Source organism: Genypterus blacodes, unplaced genomic scaffold, assembly GCF_046128005.1.
Source record: "Genypterus blacodes isolate CSIRO-AG114 ecotype Tasmania unplaced genomic scaffold, CSIRO-AGI_Gbla_v1 ptg000104l_1, whole genome shotgun sequence".
NCBI classification, from domain to species: Eukaryota; Metazoa; Chordata; class Actinopteri; order Ophidiiformes; family Ophidiidae; genus Genypterus; species Genypterus blacodes.
The window spans coordinates 899,381-919,019 of record NW_027466908.1 but is presented as its reverse complement, the minus strand read 5'-3'; the positions used below and the strand labels follow the sequence as shown (position 1 = coordinate 919,019).

The 19,639-nt window shown below is 48.9% G+C and overlaps 2 protein-coding genes across 3 annotated transcripts; one reads left to right on the top strand and one right to left on the bottom strand.

Annotated features, from left to right (window-relative positions):
- The first annotated feature begins 3,083 nt into the window (after positions 1–3,083).
- On the top strand, positions 3,084–11,269 carry naa30 (N-alpha-acetyltransferase 30, NatC catalytic subunit). Its single transcript, XM_076160124.1, has 4 exons — positions 3,084–4,107; positions 5,225–5,348; positions 5,861–5,916; positions 6,093–11,269. The coding sequence occupies exons 1-4, from the start codon at positions 3,277–3,279 to the stop codon at positions 6,228–6,230; spliced, it is 1,149 nt and encodes a 382-aa protein (XP_076016239.1). The 5' UTR covers positions 3,084–3,276; the 3' UTR covers positions 6,231–11,269.
- Positions 11,270–12,285: 1,016 nt separating this feature from the next.
- armh4 (armadillo like helical domain containing 4) lies at positions 12,286–19,586 on the bottom strand. Of its 2 annotated transcripts, none has more exons than XM_076160122.1 (8): positions 19,048–19,586; positions 16,855–17,909; positions 15,114–15,500; positions 14,578–14,715; positions 14,321–14,491; positions 14,028–14,059; positions 13,594–13,743; positions 12,286–13,295 (listed from the first exon to the last, which is right to left on the bottom strand). In XM_076160122.1, the coding sequence occupies exons 2-8, from the start codon at positions 17,765–17,767 to the stop codon at positions 13,221–13,223; spliced, it is 1,866 nt and encodes a 621-aa protein (XP_076016237.1). In that variant the 5' UTR covers positions 17,768–17,909; positions 19,048–19,586; the 3' UTR covers positions 12,286–13,220. The 2 variants fall into 2 exon arrangements, with proteins under 2 accessions (XP_076016237.1, XP_076016238.1); XM_076160123.1 differs by having other exon boundaries at positions 13,609–13,743.
- Between the last annotated feature and the right edge of the window lie 53 nt (positions 19,587–19,639).

Below are 19,639 nucleotides of genomic sequence, written 5' to 3'. Positions count from 1 at the left end.
TCTCCTCCTTTCTCCTCTCCTCTCCTTTCCTCCTTCTCATCCACTCACTCTTCATCTCTGCAGGATAGAACAAAAGGTCAGATTTCATCTCTTCCCTGCTTATCTCTCTCCTCGCTATAATCAAATACTCTCACTTTGCACGCTTGTTTATTAGGAGAGAAGCTCGTCAACAGCTCAACAATTTCAAATCACCTTCAGCTTGTTGATTGAAAAGCTACCGTTTCAAAAGTGGCTTCCTCCACACTGAAATACGCCACAAAGAACTGAAAGTGCTGCTGGCTGAAGCTCCTGCAGTCTTTAGATTCTTCTCATCTACGTGATCGTCTCGTTTAAACAACTGATGTCCACTTCAAAGGCTTCAAGTGGCCATTTAGTGAACACTTTACTTGTATGGATCGGTTATTTGATGTACTGGGAGTGTTGGGAGTGAAATGAATGGAAACGTACACACCTCCGTCTATATGGCCAAGCAGCAGAGGGAAACACACTGGCAAAGACATCACTCGCTGTCTGCCGCCACACAGACACACACACACACACACACACACACACACACACACACACACACACACACACACACACACACACACACACACACACACACACACACACACACACACACACACAGATGCTGGAAGATGTTTGCCGGTGATTTGACAATAATTTGTGACCATTTGGAACCGAGATGTTTTCTTCTGTCCACTTTCAGGAAAGATGTTTAGATGTTTACGTCTCTCAAATGACACAGAGTGATGGGGAACACGGATGCCAGCGTGGGCAGAAGGCGTTGCCATCCCCTGCGTGGTGAGACCCCTCCCCTGGGAGTCCCGAGTGGCCCTCTCTACTCCAGACAGTTTGCAGCCATCTTAATCTGAACGGTGGAATCTGGCAGCCACTTCGGAGCACCTGCATCCGTCCAGCCTGACCCGCTTTTGTTCTGGTCCGACCCCCTAACTTTAGCCCCTAATTAACCCAACAGAAACTAATTAAATACAGCTCTAGTGGACCAGACGCCAGACAAAAAGGAAAGGAGGACGTGGGGAGGAAGCGAGCGGCGGATTGAGGGGAGCGAGCCAATGTGACGGGCAGCAGTAGAGAGAGAGAGAGGGAGAGTTTGGCCTCCAGCCCCTGAGACTCATGGGTCAGACAGAAGGACAGAGAGGAGGAAAGAGAAGGAGAAACCAGGGAGGTTAGGAGTGTTTCCATGACTCACACACTCACATGAAAGCATATTCCTCTCACAGAGATGGCAAACTTTTCTCATCTCATCATTTTGGATGCCCCGGTGCATAGATTATCATTATCTCTCTCCACTGAGCTGCAAACTGACCTTGAACTTCTTTACGTGCCATCGTTTTAAGGTATCTTGGGCTCTTTTGTCTTCAGAAGCAGCGCATCATGGACAGAGGACGGTGCCAGCTGCTGTAATCGCAAGCACAGCAGTCACATGATGCAACCGAAAGGCCCCGGAGACATTTGGAAAAGGGAGCGAGGCAGGATGGGGCGAGCCGGGGGGGAGGCGAGAGAGGTGCAGAATGAAAGCAGGGGAAGAAGGGGGAGAAAAGGTACGGGACGGGACTGACAGGGAGGAGATACACGTATGTGAATGTGGGATCAAAGCAGCCAAGTGTCTTTGGCTCCCAGTCGCAGCCACAGCTCGCTAAGTGATGGAGAAAGTAATTAAGAGAAGCCTGTTCATGTAGATACGCCCGTGAAAGAGATTGGAAGGGGGGAACTGATTGTGCTCGTCTGATCCCAGCTCTTCAGAGGCTTAGCTTTCAAAGGTCTCTCTCTCTCTCTCTCTTTCTCTCTCTCTTTCTTTCTCTCTCTCTCTCTTTCTCTCTCTCTCTCTCTCTCTTTCTATCAATCTATCTATCTCTCTCTCTTCTTTGCCATGTGGGCACCTGCATGCACATATCAGGAAACAAGGCAGAACTTTGCAAATTGAGAGTTCACACCTAGACCTTTGCCAAATCAAGGTCTCTGTTCTGTGATGGTTCTCCACGACTCAGTAGAGCAACACTGCCACCTAGGAAGAGTTAGACTGAACTAACTGACTGCTGACTGAAGTAAAGGTCAGTCGGGTCTGAACACTGTCAGGTCAAGCTGCCATGAGGATGAAATTCTATTTCTTTATCTTTGTGCTGAATAGGAAACAAAACAAACCCAAATGCTCCACGCGCACATTAAAACCAACAAGACTTCTCAAGTGTCTGCTTCTATTTTATGGTTGTAATTTAGTATTTAGGCCTCTAACGTGGAGATTTGTGGTCGTGACAGAACGCCAACAAATTTGATCTACTGGCGACATCTAGTGGAGAAACTGGAAAACGGGTTTTGTGTGACATTAGGCAGGCGACGTCTAAACGGTTTAGCGCCCCCCGGTGGTAGGGAACTAAAATAGCTCCGTACACAAGAGAAGTGAAACGTCTTTCTATATCGATACGAATGGTTTCACAAGCGACAAAGTAGATGACCGCTGACATTGGTCCAGATTTAAACACGTGACCTTAGGATTGCCAAATGTAAGCGTGAAAAGCCTCTTCAAAATAAAATTATAAATGTATACGTTTATATTTTCACATTAGTCTTTATCGATTTCCTGGATAAATCATTTAATTTTCTGATTTCTTCTGCTCTGGGGAAGTTCTTGTGGGGTTTCAAAATTAAGTTTATTGTCATTCCGTGAAAAGTCTTAGATTGAACACAAACAGTAACTCTTCAACTTTTCCCAAATAGGCAGTACAAACTTCTTGCCAATCTATGTAAAACTGGAAAATTAAAAACATTTCCAGGATTTGCAACACAAAAGGAAGAGCTGACGCCAACACCCTTTTAGAATTTTTGTTAAAACACTTTGGATGAATAATATTAGTGTATAATTTATTTTACTTCACTCATTAGAAAATATTTTGTGGGAAAATGCCAAATTTTTCAAATTACTACTTCTAATAATGTATTCCAATAACTCATCAGATGTTTAAATCTACACTCTTATTTATTTTTAAACAGTGTTCCTCTTGCGTTACACCACTGTCGTAAAACGTCTCTGACTGCTGTTGCAATGGCGTTTGCTACGACAGCACTTTGCGGCAGCAGGGAAATCGAGGTGAAAGCAGCGACAAACGTAACGAGTGGACCATTTTGCTCCAAAATCCTCGGATTTACACAATATTCGGTCGAGTGACGTGTATCGTGTTAGTATAACCTTTCGCTTCGTGGATGAGATTGTATTTAGCGTTTTTCAAACGTGAATCTCCACCTTAATGCGGTGGGATGGCCACAGTGCCGACTGGGCCTAGTAGCGCACTGCCTGCATCCCCGGCTCAAATTCCTCCCTTCCCCGGGGCTGGGAGCGCAGAGTCGGCTGGGGAGGACGGAGAGCCGGCCTGCTACAGGGAGGACAGCCTGTCCGACGGGAGCGGAGAGGAGTCTCAGCCGGTGACAGAAGTCAAACGGTTGGCGAAGAGGAAACCGAAAAACATGCTAACGCGTGCTAGCCCGGCGGCGCTGCACCTTAAAATGCAAGCCCGAGAGCAGCAGCAGCAGCTCAACGGCTCGGCCAGTCCGCCCGAGGCCGGCGACAGCCCCCAGCACACCGGGAGCCGAGCGGACAACCCGAGACCGTCCGTAGAGAACTGTGACAGCGGCAGCGAGGGGACACCGAGCAGCAGAAACAATAGCGAGCGGTGCCAACACGAAGGCCACGGCCCCTTCACCAAGAACGGCAGCCTCCCTCTCCTCATTAACAATAGCATGAACGGGATACCGGCGTTACCGAGGACGGAGGCGGCCAACAGCCACCCCGAGGACGAAGGGAAAGAGGAGCGCGACCCCGCGGAGCTCCAGAGACCGCTGCCCCCCGAGCTCCCGGACACAGCCGGGGCCGGAGGGGAGGACTGCCTGGCGGAGCTGGCGCGGCTCGACCTGAGCGGCTCTGCGGGCGGAGCGGAGGAGGACAGCGGCCACGGGATCCGCTACGTCCGCTACGAGTCCGAGCTGCAGATGCCGTGGATCATGAGATTGATCACCAAGGACTTATCCGAGCCTTATTCCATTTATACTTACAGGTACTTCATCCACAACTGGCCGCAGCTCTGCTTTCTGGTAAGTGGACCAGTGAAACCCTCACACACCCAGGGCCGAGTCTAGTCACTGCCAGGTCCCGGGCTGTGGCCCCCAGAGGCGCCCTGTCAGCACACACATGTTCACACAGTTTGTGTCATAACACGAGTGAATAGGTCACATAGTTCATTACAAAACCACTACAGAAACACATAACAGATGCACAACAGCCAACTAATCCAATATTGTTTGAATTCCAGGATAAGTTGTAGGAAAAATATCTGAACTCAAACTGTTTTGCGGAAGCTGAGTAATTTTGGAAGATCTTGCTATAATTGTTGTCATTCTGCTGAGGAGACACATTCAAACCGGGGATTGGCCAAGGCCTCTCTTGCCTCGGCCAATCCCTGCTTGTGTCGCCATAGTAACATAATTTTGGGTCATATGTGGGCCAGGCATTGGAAGTGGATTTGCAAGTTGTTTACAGGATGTTAAAGATGACAATGGTCCCATTAGACCCTCAGCAGAGAGGAAGACACATGGGACAGCAAACATCCTCATGGTCCAAATTTAAGGTCTAACGTCGCTGACTTGGTTTAGATGTCAGTTTCCTGTAAATCATTAGATCCTAGTCAAATTTCCAGCGTGTCACAATCGTTCTGTCTGTGTTCTCAAATGTGAGCGCAGTGTAAACAAAGCCTGGCTCATTCTAAAGAAACGACTCCACCTCTCTCTGTCAGTTAGTCCTGACAAGTGCAGATACAGTGAGACGTCCTATACATGAACAGTGCTCACACACACACACACACACACACAGGAGGTGTCAGCTGGGAGTTGGTATGTTTACTGCACGTGTTTACTGGCTGTCAACCGATGCAAACCAACATGACTGTGAGTCGCACAACATTCCAGGTTTCAGGGCCGTTTTCAACATTGCAACAACGACACAATGTCTTTGTTTAGCCTCAAGGTCACAAACTTCCCAGTTCCAGTTTGTCCGGAATGCGGCATGTGACATGAGAGGAAGCGCCTTGAAACAAAGGTCGGAGGTCAAGTCCTGCTCTGGCAGAGTGACAGGGACTTTAGAGGAACTGTTGCTAGGGCGAGAACGAGTATCTGAGTTGAGTCGGGTGGTAGTGTGTGTGTGTTTGTGTCACAGGCCATGGTGGAGCAGGAGTGTGTCGGCGCCATTGTTTGTAAGCTGGACATGCACAAGAAGATGTTCCGTCGCGGCTACATCGCCATGCTGGCCGTGGACTCCAAACACAGAAGGAAAAGCATCGGTACGTTTCCGTGGTTTCACTGTAACGTTAGCAGCTGCCTGTTGCCCTGTGAGGCCGCTTACGTGCTGCTGCAGGTGGAAGATGAAGACGAGACTGCAGCAGAGTCAGATTAACAAGAACTGATACTGAAGAGAGAGAGCTGACAGAGGCGGGGGAGACTCTCTCTCTCTCTCTCTCACTCTCTCTGTCTCTCTCTGTCTCTCTCGCTCTCTCTCTGTCTCTCTCTCTGTCTCTGTTTGTCTCTCTCTCCCTCCTGCAGCTATTCAGCTAAGTGTGTTTTATGCAGCGCTGACTCATGTCTTTTCTTCCTCGGGGCTCATGCATACTTGCATAGTTACACGCAGGTCGTCCATAATGTCGTCTTGTAACAGTCAAACTTTTATGAGTGTGGCGTTCAGGTTCTCGTGTCTCGTCTCATAACTGCAGTCAAAGTTCCAAAGACGTAAAGACCCAGGTGTTGTTCCCCTCCCGGCTCATTGTTGTCGTCACTGACTGAGGCGTGTGTGTTGCAGGTACAAACCTGGTGAAGAAGGCCATCTATGCCATGGTGGAGGGCGACTGTGACGAGGTGAGGCTGCATAGAGAACTGATTCCCCTCATTCTCAAAGTTTAGAAAGTGCTTCAGCTTTAAAGGACTCTCCTGTAGATGTGCATGTTGTGACCCGATATCACTGCCGAGCGTTTCCTCAGCAGTTAATGGTCGTAACCTTGTGACTGTCTGACCTCTGACCTCTGTGTCCCCAGGTCGTACTGGAGACGGAGATCACCAACAAGTCGGCGCTGAAGCTGTACGAGAACCTGGGCTTTGTCAGAGACAAGCGGCTGTTCAGATACTACCTGAACGGTGTGGACGCGCTGCGGCTCAAACTGTGGCTCCGCTAGAGGGACGCAGAGGGGACGGGGAGGGCGGGACAGTGGCTGCTGGTCACCTCGCACACTATCAGCCGGACGGCCTCGGCTCTGCCTGAGTCATGACACACACACACACACACACACACACACACACACACACACACACACACACACACACACACACACACACACACACACACACACACACACACACACACACACACACACACACACATAAACACTCACACACTCACAGTACACACATATGCACATAGGTATGCATAGACACACGCACACACACACCCTCTGTTTGGTCCTCGAGGCTGAAACAGACTAAAAGCCCTCCAGATGTTCTCCTGAGGGCCCCTTGATATTTTTTGGGAGCGTGAGAGGAAGAGGGGCCGTGACCTTTTGACCTCCGTGCTCAGTGAAGCGGGTCAGAACGGGGCGCTGCACCGAGCCATCCTGCAGGACCCGGGGCCACCCAGAGACCGCAGGAACCCCGGCGCTCGGCGAAAAACCAGGAAGCGGCGGCGCGAAAACAAAAACGGACTGGAAAGGAAACATTTGTGGAGTTTATTTTTCTGTTTCTTTTCTAAAATCCCGTAAGTCGGACAGAGGACGGACAAAGCTATGACTGTGTGTCTGTGCCGCCTCGTTTGGAGCGAGCGTGAGTGTGTGTGTGTGTGTGCGTGTGTGTGAGAGATGAGTGCAAGCAGATCTGTGCGTGTAGTTCTCTCCAGATGTATGTTTTTGTTTCCCCATCGTGTCCGGCGGGCGCGGTGCCGGCGGCTTCCTGTCGCTCCGCGTCCGCCGGGCTGAAGCCTGTAAAGATATGCATGCATTTATTTTAACGTGTGTGTGTGTGTGTGTGTGTGTGTGTATGAACCCAGTGTGAGGTGAAACCCTCTGATCCTCTGTTTGGTGTAAGAATGTCGGTGCAGAGCAGTTGAATCGAAACAAATCACTCCATTAGAGCCTCAAACGTCGGCCAGCCGCTGGAGCGGCTGGAGCTGCAGCCCCGAGTCGCCGCTTCAGCTTCCTCTTCACGCTCATTAACCCCTGAAGGATTGTGGGCGATGAGTTACTTTTACTTTTTTTTCATTCTTGCAGATCAAACCTTGTTAATCCCAAACGCACTGCCAGCTGCTGCAATGATCCCCAAAAGGAGGAAACCCGGCCTCTCACAAAGACTCCTCGCTCACGTTTGCTCCTCACCGTCCGGCGCCTCTTCCCCCCCACGCGGCGCAGACGCAGGTGCAGGCGCTCGGCAGCTGAGCAAAGTATAGAGCAGACTTAATAACTTAATTAAATTAAATTAAAACAACTTAATTTAAAGCCCGTAGAGAAGCTGAGCGACTCGCCCCCTCTGACATCACACTTTTTTTCCCGGGTCGTTTGTTTTCCCCCCCTCCCGTGTTTTCAGACAACAAGGCTGACAGTCCGGACGTCTGTAGCAAATACAGAAGAACCAACATTTCCAGGGTTACGTTTAGTGTTTAGGGGGAACTTGCATCTACATGGCTGTATTTGTACTAAACTGAGTGAGAAGTACGACACGCGACTGACCAATCACAGACTTGTTGTCGGTAAAGGGGGCGGGGGAAAACAACCGGCCAGGCGCCAATCAGTACGTTTACACGCACGGGTCGAGCTGTCGTTGTTGGATTATTGTTTTTTTTCAAATGTCACGTATACTTGATTGGACTGACGTGGACACATGGGCGTGTAAACACAGTGTACGCAGTGAAAATGCTCTGATTGGTCCCCAGTGCGGCTCCGCCCCTCCTCGTTCCTCCTTGCTCCTCCCTCTTTGCCAGCGTCACTCCTCCACATCTGCCCCACCCCACCCCGCCCTCGCTCGCCCTGCTGCTGGTCTGCTGTGACCCCCAACTGGAGGTGAAGTGTTACATATGCTGGATTCCTGTGTGTGTGTGTGTGTGTGTGTGTGTGTGTGTGTGTGTGTGTGTGTGTGTGTGTGTGTGTGTGTGTGTGTGTGTGTGTGTGTGTGTGTGTGTGTGTGTGTGTGTGTGTGTGTGTGTGTGTGTGTGTGTGTGTGTGTGTGTGTGTGTGTGTGTGTGTGCGCGCGCGCGCGTGTGTGTTTCTCTCTCTCTCCATAAAAGGAAACTAGAGAAGTATTCTTAGCAGATGATATTTTATTCCTTTTGTTGGCTTTCACTTTATTTGGATGCTCTCCTGTACTACACACACCTGTATGACCTCATGCTGCCCCGCACAGGCCCGGCCCAGCATGCACTTCCCCCAGGTGCCCCCAACTCCACACACAGCCAACCTCGCTAACGTCTCCGTATCTCCGGACGCTCCGATCTACACTAATCACGGCAAAAGGACAATTTGCTTCAGCGGCTTTGTCTCTCCCAAACAAAGCGGAATGAACAAAGCTCAAAACTTCTGTTGGAAATTGCTGCAGTGTGTATGAGTGTGTGTGTATGTTTATGTGCGACAGTGGTGTGGATGGATGCTGTTCAGACTTTTCTTTCTCTACTTTCAGAGGCCCCCGCACAGGAACATCTCACCTTCATGGTTCCGTCTTGTTTTCCTGAGCTTTAAGTGACAGGAAGCAACAGAAACGCCTCCACTATCTTTTCAGTATAAAAGCGTGAGTGACAGCGAGCAGGAGAGCGACCGGCTGCTCGGAAAGGGGAGAATAAACCCAGAAGAAAGCCGAACGTTTTCCATGTTGGGGGAAACAAATTGCATCAAGTTACGTTTATGCAATTTCAAGTCAAATCTAAGCTTTAGTATTCTCTGACTCGTTATGCAGTTGGACATGTTTGCTTTTATTCTGCCTGCAGGAAGCGTTACTGCCACGCCCCACAAACCACCCAAACAATCTAGTACCACACATGGGACGGGGAGAGAAACGCTCCCGGTGTGTCGGGGTGGACGAGCTTATCTGTGGATGCAAATGCTGCACGTGGGTTTATTTCCCCTTTAACCCTTAGAGGTCCAAAGCACAGCCAGCAATCGGAGCGACCGGCAGAGACGCAGGAGGACATTGTGTGTCCAAAGTGCAGCTTAGAGCAGTTGTCGGTTTGTGGGTCATCAAAACAAACCCAGAATCTGCTTTGTGTAACTGCATAAAACAGCATCACCACAAGGGGCAATGTTTTATCACGCTTCCCTGTTTGCTTTCGTCCACATACATCGCGCATTCAGCAAACTAATGTAAAAAAAAAAAAAAATACCGTGAAGTTGTTACTAACGTGTTCTCGGCTGATATCTTCAGCTTTATCGCGATTGCCGGCGTGCAGATTGGGACCTTAAAGGGTTAACTAGCCGAGAGGAAGCGAGAGAGTAGATGTTTACAGTCTTCACCACCCACACACACGCACACGTCAGCGGCCAGGCCAGCTTCTTCTCTTCAGTTTCAGACTTGTATATGGAGTGTGTGTTCTTCTCGGTGGGACTCATTGAGTGTGTGTTTGTGGATCATCATTGGGTTGTGGGCGGGGCTTTGGTTGATTGATCGGATTGGTTTAATATTTCTGTGCTCATTTGTTTTGCTCATGCCGATGTTTGATTAGCGTGAGAGTGTTTTTTACATTTTTGCTCGTCACTTTTCCACACGACTCAGCGGCCTCCTGGTTGCTCTCTCATTCGCTCGGCCCTCTGCTCTTCCTCACCGTGACGCCAATACTGAATAAACAAGGCATCTTCTCTTAAAGGGGACATATGTTTTTTTCCCTCGTGTTGATGATGTCATATAGTATGTTGAACAACATGAGGTCATCCAGTTAGACACACCCACAGGTCCAGAGCCTTGTTTTCATTGGTCCTTAACTTCTGTGACACGTTGACATTCACCCGCTGAGTCACCTGATTAAATTGGCCAATCAGAAAAGAGTAGGCGGTGCTGAAGAGCCAGTATCTCATTGGTTTGTTTCTAGACACGTTTGATGAGTTAGGAAGGTTTAACCTGAACTCTGAGGTCACGTTAACATCTTCATGTCAAATCGTCTCTAATTGGATCTTTTTTAGCTCATTAACACTTTTGTATAAGTTTCAGTCTGGACCCCCAAGTGAAGCTGAGATGAGGTCAGATGTGACGGTGTGTAATATGTCCCCCTTTAAACCTGTCAGTCAGGCTGCGACACTGCTTCATCCAACTCGTCTCTGAACGTTTGCACCCATTCCTCAGCTTTAGATGGATTCAGTTGTGGTTTTGAAGGAAGCTCTCCGTTTATCTTCCTTTCTGATTTTGAATCCTGCGTCACTGTGGCGTCACAGTCTGGCTCCAACACAGACTGAAGGGCTCGGGCGGCGTCGTGTCACATCCTCACTAACAGCCGCTCGCCCGCGTCGTCGCCGTCGGCTGTTCTGCGACTCTTCATCCCTGTGCCATCCAGCAACATTTTCCATCCCACGTTTTGTGAGTTACACTTGTAAGATTCCTCCAGACGAGATAAAGCGACATGTGGTCTCTCCAGCCAGCCACAAGGGCTTCCTACAGTCTGTGGGGCCACCAGAACCAGCGGCCCCCCTCGCCCCCCCCCACTCCGGCGCCACCATCCACAACGAATGCATAGGGGAGAGAAAGTGTGCGGGGGGTTGTCGGGTTATTTTGCATGTCAGAATTTGTGTTTCCCTGCTCCTCTTCCCGTCTCCTCCCCTTTTGATTTGGATCTGGAAAATGTCCGATAGCTTTTATTTAATGTGGGAAAAGAACACAGAAATAAATTATTTGATTTTTTTAATGCTGTAAACTGGATTATCTTGTCTGCTGCCTGGCTCATTTACACGTCACACCTGTTGTGTTTCCAGCCCGCTCTGCTTTGGTGTTTGGGAGGAAGAGATGAGGTCCTGACAGGTTGATGTGAGTGTGTGTGTGTGTGTGTGTCAGCTGGAGCAGTCTGCAGATGTTTGGAGAGGACTTGACCACTCTGAGGCCTTTGGATGGACCGTGTCAGATCCCTGTGATATTACTGCAGCCAGAACACACCGGGGGGTCCTTTCTCTCTCTCTCTGTCTCAGCTCAGCCTTGGCAGAGGTATGAACTCCCAATAAGTGCCAAAAGTGATTTTAAAATAAACGGAGCATTAACTGAACACATGAGACTTGCAGACGTCTGTCGGAAAGATTTTATTTTATTTTTATTTGATCACATCCTGTTTTCTATCTACACAAAGAGACAACAGAAGAAGAGAAGTTATTTTTCCAGCACACTGACCCTGTTCTCCGTGTACACACAGGCTGCTGTGGGTCCTATCACACTCATGAAGGTACAGAAACACAACAAAACACACTTAATGACATTATTACAGGATTCTGAACCACAACAGAGGAGGTTTGACTTATTTACATCGTGAAATAAGGACAACGTATCGCTTTGAATTTGATCTGCCGAGATTCAAGAATCTGCTGCTTCTGCCTGCGGCTCCTCTCGATTAAAGCAGACAGAACCCAAGAACCACTCGGGTCTCATTGGGCTCGTCACGCTCACATCTGTGTGGAGTTTGCATACAGATGAACTGTGGGATTAAGATCTGAACGTGGCAAAGTGATGAATGTTATCAGGCTGTAAGGAGCTCCAGGCCCAAACACTGCGTCCTTCTTATTAACCGTATTTACTGTAAGGATGAACGGAGGATGAATCACTTTGTTACCTTTGACTACATTTATCTGATTTAGTTGTGAGGTTGCGAGCTCAGTGTGTCTCAATGTGACACTCCTTCCTCTCCTCCCTCTCCTCCCTCTCCTTCCTCTCCTCTATCTCCTTCCTCTCCTCTATCTCCTCTATCTCCTGTTTCACATCTGAATGTTCCTGCAAAGTTCCAGCACGTTGGCTGATCCTTTGCTTCCTGTCACAGCCTGCGGTGCATTCAGGGACCAGAGGAAGTGTTTTAAGTAGTATTAAAATTCATACGCTCACTATTCACTCAGGGATTCTGTCACAAACATGGAACTATAAATGTATCTATCATTTCCGACATCACGGCCTCCTCAGTGACGTTTTAGACGAATATGAAAATCTGTCTTGGATTAAAGTTAATTACTCACCAGGCATACATTTAGCAGCCAGATAACAACAAAACATATTTAAAAACACAGAATTTACGATTAGTTATGTACACACTCCCACCCACCTCACACACACACACACACACACACACACACACACACACTCACACACTCACAGACTGCTGCTTTAATGAGTCTAAATGTTCCTGACACACCACCATATTGTTTTTCTGCTCCATACTTTTGTAGAATCATTTTATCTTCTTTGTGCTTCTCACACAGGAACTTAGAACAAGTGATCGTTAATGAATCATTGACACCTTATTCTGCAACTTAATAATGTAAATATGTCTAAACTGTACTCAGGTAAATATCCTACATGTCAGGTTTATGTACACTAACACTGAGCGCCGTCAGCTCCATGTACATTTATATACACAATGTCACGTCTCAACTCTTCTTCAGCCCTTTTTTTTTTACTTCTTTTGATACTGCGGCTATTTTACATTATTTTCATGTTTTGCAGTTCATTTTTTAAGTCCTAAGTTGTGTCATTTACATCTACACAATGAGACGACTTACAGAAATATTTATTTGTTACCTACTCTGTAAGTAAAAGTCCTAAAAATCAAAAGAACGTACAAAGTAAGAGTGTGACTTTAACATATCTCTCATTTTACCAGCAGCACCTTCAGGCTGCTGATACCCTGGCAACCATTTGGAAAAATGAATTAGAGTTTATTTTAATGTCACAGTTGTTTTTCAAGGTGCATCACAACGGCGTCCAAACGCCAAAACCCTCACAGGACAACATTGAGAAACGGGGGGTAGAGGGGAGGGGGCGACGGGTTCAAAGCTGACCTTTGTTCTCTCCTTAAATCGTTCCCTATGCTCAATCACACAGATGAGTCACAGCCAAACCAGCCCGGGGGTGATTGGAGATGCGGTAGTCATAGTGATAGTGATGTTCGCCGGGCTTCCATTGGAGGAGCGTCAGCCGTTGGTCACAGACAAAAAAAAGGACTCCAGACGGCAGGATCAGAACTCGTCCTCGGAGCTGTCGGCCAGCAGCATGGCCTGGTCCTGACGGCTGCTGCTGGGCTCGCGAGGTTGCTGTGAACAAAACAAGAAACAAGAATATACAACTTTACTTCTGATGACGTGATCCACACTCATCTCCACAGCTGCGTCTCATTTTACAGGACGCATCCTTGAAGGACCTTTGTCTTCCTACACAGTTAAAGCCTGAGTCATGTTCAGAATCAAAGCTCTGCACAAATCCAGAGGAAGACGCTCGGGTTTGGACTCAGAATGTTTTGGTTTGTGTGGAATGTAAGTCAGACTCTTGGGTTGGAGGTCATTGTTTGGTTCAAAAGCATTGTCAAACAACAAGAGAAGGATGGGTATTGACCTCAGGCTGCCTGACCTTCCTCCTCTGGTGTTTGAAGCTGTTCCTCCTCTTGCGGTGAATCATCCTCATGGTGTAGAGGGCGCCGACGATCAGCAGGGCCCCCGTGATGCCGATGCCCACTGGGGCCAACATGCCCGACACGTAGCCTGCCTGTCAGCAACCACACGCAAAGGTCAACACTGAGGCCAGAACCAATGTTCAGAAATGTAGAGCGGAAATGAAGGTCCTTCATGTTCAACCATAATATTTAAAAGTGAGAAAAGTACATTTTGAATTGATTTTCTTGTCCCCCTTTTATGGCAGGTTTCCCCCTTTACCTGGATGACATACCATACCATTCAACATGATCATGAAGAGCTTATTAGTGAAAATGTGACCTGCTCTTCCATTATGAAGAGAAGTGACACGTAATGAACAGCAGGGGGCAGTCTTACCTTCTCTCTGATCAGCTCAACCCAGCTACGCACTGCAAGGAAAGAGCCAAACCATTACATAATACAGGACAGCTCCTCAAGTGTGTGTGTGTGTGTGTGTGTGTGTGTGTGTGTGTGTGTGTGTGTGTGTGTGTGTGTGTGTGTGTGTGTGTGTGTGTGTGTGTGTGTGTGTGTGTGTGTGTGTGTGTGTGTGTGTGTGTGTGTGTGTGGTTGTGTGGGTGTGTGTGTGTGTCGTGTGGTTGTGTGGTTGTGTGTGTGTGTGTGTGTTTGTGTGTGTGTGTGTTCTCTCTCACTCAGGCCCTGGTTGCGTTGAACCCAGACAGGGGGTGGGGGGATGAGGCTGTATGGGGGCTGTGTGGAGGCTGTTTTTGGTGTTCCTGCCAGGTCCTCTTCGCTCTCTTCCTCCTCTGATTCCTCTGAGTTCTCCTCCTCTTCCTCCTCCTCCTCCTCCTCGTTGGCTTCCTCTGCAGAGGAAACAAAGGAAATAAGTAAATCATATATTTCCTTTCAACTTTGCAGCTGGGCGTAGTCGAGTCGAGTCGAGTCTCACCCTCAGATTCCATTTCTTCTAACCCTGATCGGGACTTGGACACAGACCGATGGGTTGCCATGGTTACTGCTGTCAAAGCATGCTGGGCGGATGAAAGAGAGGGACGAGTGGTGTGTGGCAGTTTAGTCCTCTCAGCATCTTAACACAACAAAACACACAAGGGAAAAATTGGAGCAGCTCGTGTTTTCATCCTGTGTGCACAATACTGATGAATCGTAAAATGAGGGCTGAGAGGCTTGTTTTGGCAAGGCAATAAAATGGGCAAAAAATAAATATATATTGGAATAAAAGATGGAACTAAAATGACCATGACAGGAATTTATTTGAATATTGTTTCTGTGCCATCATGTCCATAGTTACAGTTCAAACACACAGTAACCAAGGCACAATTATGGAAGAATTGATCTCTGCTTTGGAAAATGCATGGTAGTGGTGTAAATTGTTCTAAATGTTTTATTAAATCGGCAAAATAATGCAGAAACATTGATTTGGGACGTGATCACAGAGCCTCATGGTGACATTGAGCATCACATCACCTCTCTCAGGCGGAGCCTCCGATGGTCCGGGCTCCGTCCCGACCTGCTGCTGGGAGACAGACGGGCCTGAGGGGTTGATTGGCTCAAGGAGCTCGGCGCCAGATGTCTGCCAAGGTGACGTCCAGTCTGGTATCAGCAGGGGCGGGGCATGGGACGGACCGTCACTGTCTGTCTCCACGGTGACCAGCTGGTCAAGGTCCACCTCTGACAGAGGCATTCCTCCGGTTGCCATAGCAGCAGGAGGCTGAGCACCGCCGGGTACCAGGGTGATGGCTGCTGCGGCCTCTGGCGTGATGTCGTCAAACGGCTCAAAGATGAGAGGGAGAGCCTCTGATGACATCGTGCCCTCTGTGGCATCATCCTGGGACAGAGGGACCATGGTGTCCACTGAGAGACACACACACAGAGAGTGGTGAGTGACACACAGCTTTAAATTCAGTCCAGACAGAAGCACCAGAACTGCATTCCTGCATTTTCCCACATAAGCTACTGGATTTAATATCCACTATTTTTGTCTTTCTTTGGCTGCCAGCTTTGCATCCAATTTAAAATCTTCATTGTTTTAACAGCACACAATGGTCCAGCGTTTTTGTGCATATCTGAGTGCCTGACTTCATATGTGCTATGTTAGTATTAGGGTTATAATTATTAAAGGCCTTATGGGAAGTTTCTTTCCCAAAGGTGGATTTGTTGTTTTGGCAGTGAAACAGTGCAGCCTGAAGTGTTTGTGATCACATTAGAGAGAGAGAAATGAGGATGAATTGCTGCTGCTTAAGTCACTGACAGCTGATATTTGATGAGGTCTCAGCTCCAGTCAGCATTTTAGTCACAACTCTCCTGACAGGCAGAATAAAACATGTATGAGCCTTCCAGCAGCTTCCAGCACAGAGAGCTGAAGTATTTATGACACAAGGATGCTTTTTGAAACAGGCACCCGTTTGGAGGCACAATATTCTCTTTGAAAACACTTTCCCTCTCTCTGAACATCAACACGGAGGAGATGAAGAGACGGGTGAAGGCAATAAATGACTCGGAGGACAAAGTGTTGATGCTGCAGTGTTTCCTTCAAAGCTTCAGTGGGAAGTCCTTATAAAGCCTGAAGCCCTCTTTCATGACAGGTGGAGTTGTTTTCTCATCTTCATCCCTGCTGGGAGGAAGTTTCATCAAACAGACGACCCCCACAAACACATACTGGCTGCTTCCGACTCCATTACTCCATTTCCCCCTGCTGCCTGACTGAGTCATCACCCGCCTCAGTGTGGAGGGTGAGGTGAAGGTGTGTAAGACGTGTGTGTGTGTGTACTAACACACCGCTTGTGCTCTGTGTTTTAAAGCCTGAGTCAGGAATAGAGGGTAATTAGAGAGCCACGGGCCCATCTGGGGTTCAAAGTGGAGCGCAGAGGAGAAGCTGAAGCCTCTTTGCCGATCATCAAAGGCAATCTGTGGTTTTCATTTCATTTCCCCTCCATGTTCAAAAACCCTGCAAGCTGGAAAATATGGGAGATGGAAGGAAGAAGGAATGTAGAAGCTGCATTTCTAAGCAAGGTGACTGAGAAGAGTGATGCATGCTGGGAAATGTACAGGGCAGTACAGGCGCTTGCAGTTAGTGTGAGTGAGTGTGTGTTTTTAAGTAAAGTTGAGCTACAGAACATTCCTGTCCTTGCCTCCCCCTCACATCACTTCCCTCAGCCAGTTACTTGGTTCTGAAAATAGCGACGCCTGTGTTGTTCTGCAGACTCACCGCCGCTCGGCCTCGCCGCCTCCGTCCACAGGCTGTCAGGGCCGCCCTCTCTGGACATCAGGTTGGGTCCCATCTCAGGTAGGAGGGGGTCCAGCAGCGTGGAGAGGGTCACTCCTTCCTGTCCCCATCCTGACAGAGGAGTGGAGGCCCGGGGAGAGAGCAGGATGGCACCCGGCCTCTGCATGGAAGGAGGAGCAGGATCTGTGAAGGGCGGCCTGCTCGTTTCCTCGTCTGCATCCAGGAGAGACTCCCCGAGCCCGGGCAGCCGCTCTCTGTCACCCCCTCCCTGGGTGAGCTCGCTGGCCTCCCACGCTGTGAGGCCCAGGCTGTACGCTTCCATCTGCGGCGGCACTACGGAGGAGGAGGAGGAAGGAAATCCAAGCAGAGTTGACCTTGGCGAGCTCATGGTCACGTCCAGCTGCCCTCTCTCCTCTGCAGAGGAGGACGTGGGTTCGTTGAGGAAGGGTGCAGCTTCCTCCATGGCGGCTGGTTCGCTCTCTGACAGCTCTGAAGCTACACCCGGGCGTCTCTGAGCCTCCGCCTCTGCCCGGATCCTCCGGCTCCATGCCTCTCTGCCAGACTCGCTCGGCCCAGATCTTCCGACGTGTCTGTCCCCGTTTTCTGTCTCCGTCTGCGTCATCAGAGCGATCCCCACGGGTGCTGCTTTACGTCCATGTGGGTCAGCCCCTCCCTTTGCACCCACATCCGCTATCAGGTCAGTCACAAGTTCCGACGGGTGAAACTTGTCAGAGTCCGAGGGTCCGACATGCGTTGACCCAGCAGGTGTCACTGAACTGGAGCAGAGTCCATCACAGGCGCTGTCCTCTGTAGGGAGACGGACAGGGGTACCATAGACACACAGACAAGTCCCGGCAAGGAGGAGGCCGTGAAGTGTCCCAGATATCATCTTCATCGCCTCCGTCTCCTCTCGGGTGCCTGGTTAAAGTCAAACGATGAAGCCAACAGGCGTCCCTGATGTCTGAATGCTGTCTGCCTGCTACTTGTGTACTTTGTCACCCAGCAGACACGTGGACAGACAGGCGAGGCAGAGGTGTCTGCAAGGGGGAGACAGGTGACATTATTAAAGTGTGCAGTGGCAGACAAAAAAAGGGGAAAGCTAAAGATGTGACAGGCGGGGAGGTGGATTAGAGGAGCGGAGCTGTCTGTGTTTGCTTTGATCCGTGTTGTTGTTTTGGACGGATTAACCAGTTTAGACCAAATTCCTTTTGATCTTTGACTCTTCTGTTCATCGTGTGTAATTTGGAAGACATGCAGAGGATCAGACAGAGAGAAACAGAGGGAGGGAGAGAGAGAGAGAGAGGAGGAAGGGAGCAAAAGAGAGGAGGGAGAGAGAGACAGGGGAGATGGGAAAGAGAGAGAGAGAGGAGGGAGGGAGAGAGGAGAGAAGCAGAGACATAGAAAGGGGACAGAAGAAGGGACAGACAGACAGACAGACAGACAGACAGACAGACAGACAGATAGATAGATAGATAGATAGATAGATAGATAGATAGATAGATAGATAGATAGATAGATAGATAGAGAGGAGTGGGGCAGATAGGCAAACAGAGAGAGAGACAGAGAGTCTGACACAGCACTCCTTAGCACCCCTCCGCACTTCACCTATAAATAGCGCCATATACTCCCTGAGCTCCATCCTGTCCTGATGGATCTATGGATGTTTGAATTTGCTAATTACATAAACAAGAGCGCCTCTCTCAACACTACAACCTGACTGCACAACACACACACACACACACACACACACACACACACACACACACACACGACCAAACAAACATGTACAACTGTGTATATACGTATTTGTTGCACGCTATAATTGCAAAAAACAACAACAACAACAAAAACAGGCAGCAACGTGTCGCTCCTAAAGAAAAAGGAGGCAACAGTCCTGCACCTCCTCACTGATCGATACACAGAGTGATCACACCGCAGGAACAGAGACAGAAGCGTGCGGGGCCGTCAAGAGGCGCTCACACACGCACGCACAGACACACACACACACACTGCGGTGTTTGGTTACATGTCAGCCGCTCGTTTGCAGCCTCGTCGTCCTGTTGTGAGTCTGCTGCCTCAAACGCACCGCAGCATCTCATCCAAGGCGGAGAAGCAGAGTCTCAAACGGTGAAACGAGTAATGAACCGTGTATGTAGAATAATAAACTGCGGTTACCTGCCGGAGTTCATGCCGGGCTTCGGCACCGATTCTCTCCCAGGGTGCCAAAGAAAAGAATCTGTTGCTGTGAACACAACACAGGAGCAGGCTGGAGGAAGGAGAGGCTTGTTATTGTGCAGCCCAACGTCACTGAATCAAAGTCTGATACGTATGTCCGCCTGTCTCATCGGTCTCTAACGCTGCACACCGCTCTGATTTATACACCAGCGCGCTTAGGACCGTTTAGATTTATTATTGAGGTATTAAATGGTTCGCGATCTGTTTTTATTATTTTATTTTTTGGCTTTCACATCTTCTTCTTCACGTCAGGTGCTGGTGGACCGCTGGTGGACCTCACCTCAGAGGTCACCTGTAGGGACAGGTGCGGGTCATTTCTAACCCCCATTTACCCCCACAAAAACTATTGCGTCATGGTTTCTGTGTCTATGAAGGTACACCTGTAACTCGTGCGGTTTGGCTCACACGTTTGTATTACACAAAATTGTAATTGTCGATTGTTTTGAAGTTTTGATCTGCATCATGTTTTTCTTTGTTAAGATCCGATTTGACCTCGTAAGGTAATGGCCCTGATTATTTGTTATTTTTGAGT

Coding starts and splice junctions, on each gene's coding strand:
- naa30 (XM_076160124.1), top strand. CDS start 3,277: ATGGCCACAGTGCCGACTGGGCCTAGTAGCGCACTGCCTGCATCCCCG. Junction 5,349..5,860: donor ACACAGAAGGAAAAGCATCG/GTACGTTTCCGT, acceptor TGTGTGTTGCAG/GTACAAACCTGGTGAAGAAG. Junction 5,917..6,092: donor TGGAGGGCGACTGTGACGAG/GTGAGGCTGCAT, acceptor CTGTGTCCCCAG/GTCGTACTGGAGACGGAGAT.
- armh4 (XM_076160122.1), bottom strand. CDS start 17,767: ATGAAGATGATATCTGGGACACTTCACGGCCTCCTCCTTGCCGGGACT. Junction 14,060..14,320: donor TCAACGCAACCAGGGCCTGA/GTGAGAGAGAAC, acceptor CTTTCCTTGCAG/TGCGTAGCTGGGTTGAGCTG. Junction 13,296..13,593: donor GGAAGGTCAGGCAGCCTGAG/GTCAATACCCAT, acceptor TTTTGTTCACAG/CAACCTCGCGAGCCCAGCAG.